This window comes from Thalia democratica, chromosome 7 (assembly GCF_965202585.1).
Source record: "Thalia democratica chromosome 7, ktThaDemo2.hap1.1, whole genome shotgun sequence".
Classification (NCBI taxonomy): domain Eukaryota; kingdom Metazoa; phylum Chordata; class Thaliacea; order Salpida; family Salpidae; genus Thalia; species Thalia democratica.
The window spans coordinates 48,298,016-48,301,838 of NC_139171.1; the positions used below are offsets into that span (position 1 = coordinate 48,298,016).

Consider the following 3,823-nt stretch of genomic DNA (forward strand, 5'->3'; position numbering starts at 1 on the left):
AAAAAATTTAGATTTGACTGAAATAAGTGGAAAAAAAGCCACTGATTTCAGCAACTCTTTTATTAAAAATTACAATATTTTACTCCGTTTACCATTATCTTTATTTGCTGTATTTAAATTTATAGTTTTAAAATTGTTCAAGCATTTTAGTAATTTTGGGTGGCTTTATTTGTTACAAAAAGATAACATAATGTTTTTCAGTTTTTTTTTTTCTTAGTTTTTATATTCTTAAGATTTTTTGTTTATATTTTCTTAATTCTTTTATGTTTCATATTGTGTTTTTAGGGATAATAAAAATGGAACAAAGCAAAAATCTTTCAATAGAGTCAAGTTTAAATTCACCAAAAGTTAAAAAGAAAAAAGGAAAGAAAAAGCTAACCAGAAGTGAAAAAATTGAAGTAGGTATTTTTTAGTTATCCTCTTTAAAAGTTATGTTTAAAATTTTTAAACGACTTTCTAAACAGATTCGAAAAAATAAAAAAGTAAATAGTTTTCTGAAAGATATTAAACTATATGAAAACTTTACAAACAAAATAAACTATTGGTTGAATAAAAACTATCAATCCGTTTCCAATTTATTTTCAAAGCTAGATGATAAAGATCTAGGTTTAGTACCCTTAGATATGTTTAAGTCTGGTAAGTTTTGATACTAAAGCATCTAAAGTAAGTATTAGTGTAGTAAAGTTGACTAAATTAAAGTTTTTTAATTCAAAACACTATTAAACGCTAAGAATATTGAAAAAATTCATTTAATAATTTAGCGAAAACAAAGTGTAAAATAATTTCTTTAATTAGATATTTACAGTATTTTAACATTAAACAGTAAAATATTGTAAAACTTTAACTAATATTTTTAGTATTTTTTCAAAACGCCCTATTTTAAATCATATTTAACTATACTCATTATATATGAACTATAACTAGTTTTAGCTAATATTTTATGTTTAATAACAAAAGTATATTATTTCAGCAACAACCAAAATCTTTAGTAGTTTTTATCAATTTAATATTTATATATCAATATTTCTAAATAAAAAACTTGTCGTGTAAATATTGTCAACTCTTATTTATAAAATTTTAGCACAAACTATTCTCAAAATCAAATGTATTTTATATGTGCAGATTTTGCTTTAGTACAAGCATTTATTTTAACATTATTATTAAAGTATAATATAATAAAGTTGGAAAAAATTATAATGATATTTCCTAAGCTACAATAAGCCATATTTTGCAGTCTTTTTTAACAAAAATGGTAATATTTTTCTAACTAATACTGTTTAGTAATGTTTATAAAAATATTTGCTAAAAAATCAATGTAGATTTAACTACAATGAATCTGCTCAAATTGAATGCAAATAATTGAAACTAGCATAAGTTTTTTCAAGTCTTTGAAACATATCGAAGGTTCCTAAGTTTAATTTTTCAATTTATATTAGAATACTAATTAAAAAAATTTAACTAATTTTAACACTTTAACTTGTACAAACAAATTTTTAAAAACAAAAATTTGACTCAATTATTTTAGCTTCAGGTATTTTCAATTATCACATATCACTTACTTTAGTACCAATACAAGTTTATTTCTTAAGTAATTTAGCGGTGTTTGTAATCTTCAACCTTATAGGCCTAAAGGACCTTAACTGCCCAGTAACCAACCTTGAGTTTGACGTGATAAGAAAGCAACTAGATCCACTCGGCAGTGGACTGGTATCCTACAAAAACTTTCGCGCCATAAAACCCAGCCACGATGTCTTTAACTCATCGCATTGTGCCGATCATTTGTACACTACAACTGAAAAAGCAAAAGGCTCTACTGAACTTCACCCATACCATGGCTTTGTTCCAAGGTTTTCAAAGCGTTATGTTCAAAAAAAATATTAGTCATTTTCTGACATATTAGTTAGCTAGTTTAGAACCTCAAGGTTTTAGTCTTAACAACAATTGTTTGAATACAAAACTATTTTGTATCAGGTTCGTGAAAGTTTTCATGAAGCTGGCAACGTTTCACCACTTCAACAAACACCCGTGCCACGTGGAATTCGAGAAAATTCACAGCAACATGCAGCTGAGCGAGCTGTGCAAACTCACTGCAAGACATTCTCTCATTTCAACAAGCCAGATGAAATTGTACTTGTCAAGGTAACTTACCAAAATACTTTTCCACTGGAACATCGGAATCTATAAGCTTTGCTTGAGATCAGCGTTCTTTATTTAAAGTAGCTTTAAATTGGCGTGCAGTTATTAACTACTGTTTTTAGTTAGATTTGTAACTGGGGACAAATAAGTATTTTAATACTTAATATATGCTTGCTAAAAAATGTTGATAGAAAATTTTTATTTAAACACTTTTACTTTTTACAACATACTTAAATGTTATAAACTTCTGACTATTAAACAATTTACTTTTAACTTTTGAAATGGCTAGAAATAAAATTTCACTTGTTAACAATAGATTAACATTCTTTTTTTTGTACTCAACGTTTATTATTTCATTACTTTTTTTATGTTAAAGCAAAGTTATTTGTTGCAGCAAATGTAAAGTTGAGGAAAAGTTAGACTTGGAACTACAAGTTAAAGATGTGATGGATGAGAGTTCAAATGAAGTTACTTTTTACTATGACTATTCAGTAGAGTTTGGCGATTGCCCTCTTCTTATGGCTACATAACAACTACAGACTTCCGAGTTCACAGTTAGCAGTTTTTCATGTCATTCATTTAAAACAAAACCTCTTAAAATAAGAGACCTATATCAATTAACATTTAACTATTTCTATAAAAGTTTGCTGCGTGAAATAAATAAAGACATACACATAATACACGTGTTAATCAAGCACAAATTTTTCTATTGAGAAACTGGGCCTTGTTTTTTGTTGTTATCTGTATAACCGAAATGCTAAGTTTTTCTTCATCAACGACAACAACATCAAAACAGGCTAAATAAAGATTAAACAAAATAAAAAATTTCAAATCAAAAATATAATTAAAATATTACACGATTACACGGCAATAAGTTAGTTAGTTAAGTTAACTGTTAGAGCTATTCGAAACATTAAACTTTTTTTATTTTGTACATATTTTGTACATAAATTTTTTTAAATGTTAAACATCTAAACAAAACAAAAACTTAATTTAAAATACTCATTAAAACATAGCTTAAAAAACGAAGAATAATATTTATTTTAAATACTTAACAAAACTTAACTAAACACAAAAAAATAGTAAAACAACAAATAGTTGTGATCTACCGGATCCATAATATTAGAAAGATTCTTTTAAATAGAACACATTTGCACAAATAACTATTTTTACTTAGTACAAAATACAAGTTCTATTTTGATGTTGCTGTTTTTTAGCACTAAAATATTTACACCTTGTTTAACTTAATGATTATTAAATAGTTGTTTAGCAATTTGTTTCAATTTATTTATGATGTTAATGAATTTTGAAAACTGTTTTGAAGTTTAATTTAATTTATAATGTGTATAGTTATTTTTGTTATTTTTTTTTACCTATTTAAAATCATGTTGTTTCAAACATTTTTTCAATTGTGTCAAGAATAAGTTTTATTCTAAGCTTTATCAACAAACTATTTGTGTGTGTAATAAATTAGAAGTTAACGTTCAGTACTTCATTTTTTTCCGAAATCTTTTTTTTTATCTAATTAACATAGTTTTTTTGATGAGAATATTTTTACATAAAAAAGTTACTTTTGTTCTATAATTTTTTTTTCAAATACTTTTTCTAATATTTGCGATCTTGTATAACAAACTTTAAGACATTTTTAATATACTATTTTTTAATAATTTTTTTAATACTTTTTGTT

At 24.9% G+C, this 3,823-nt stretch overlaps 1 protein-coding gene across 2 annotated transcripts; it reads left to right on the forward strand.

The window, feature by feature from the left end:
• Nucleotides 1-336: 336 nt before the first annotated feature.
• On the forward strand, nt 337-2,986 carry LOC145840967 (uncharacterized). 2 transcript variants are annotated; one of them, XM_082948324.1, is made up of 5 exons: nt 337-398; nt 465-636; nt 1,625-1,847; nt 1,972-2,139; nt 2,531-2,986. In XM_082948324.1, exons 2-5 carry the CDS (start codon nt 624-626, stop codon nt 2,664-2,666), a joined length of 540 nt encoding a protein of 179 aa, XP_082804450.1. In that variant the 5' UTR covers nt 337-398; nt 465-623; the 3' UTR covers nt 2,667-2,986. The 2 variants fall into 2 exon arrangements, with proteins under 2 accessions (XP_082804450.1, XP_082804449.1); XM_082948323.1 differs by having other exon boundaries at nt 395-636.
• Nucleotides 2,987-3,823: the final 837 nt, after the last annotated feature.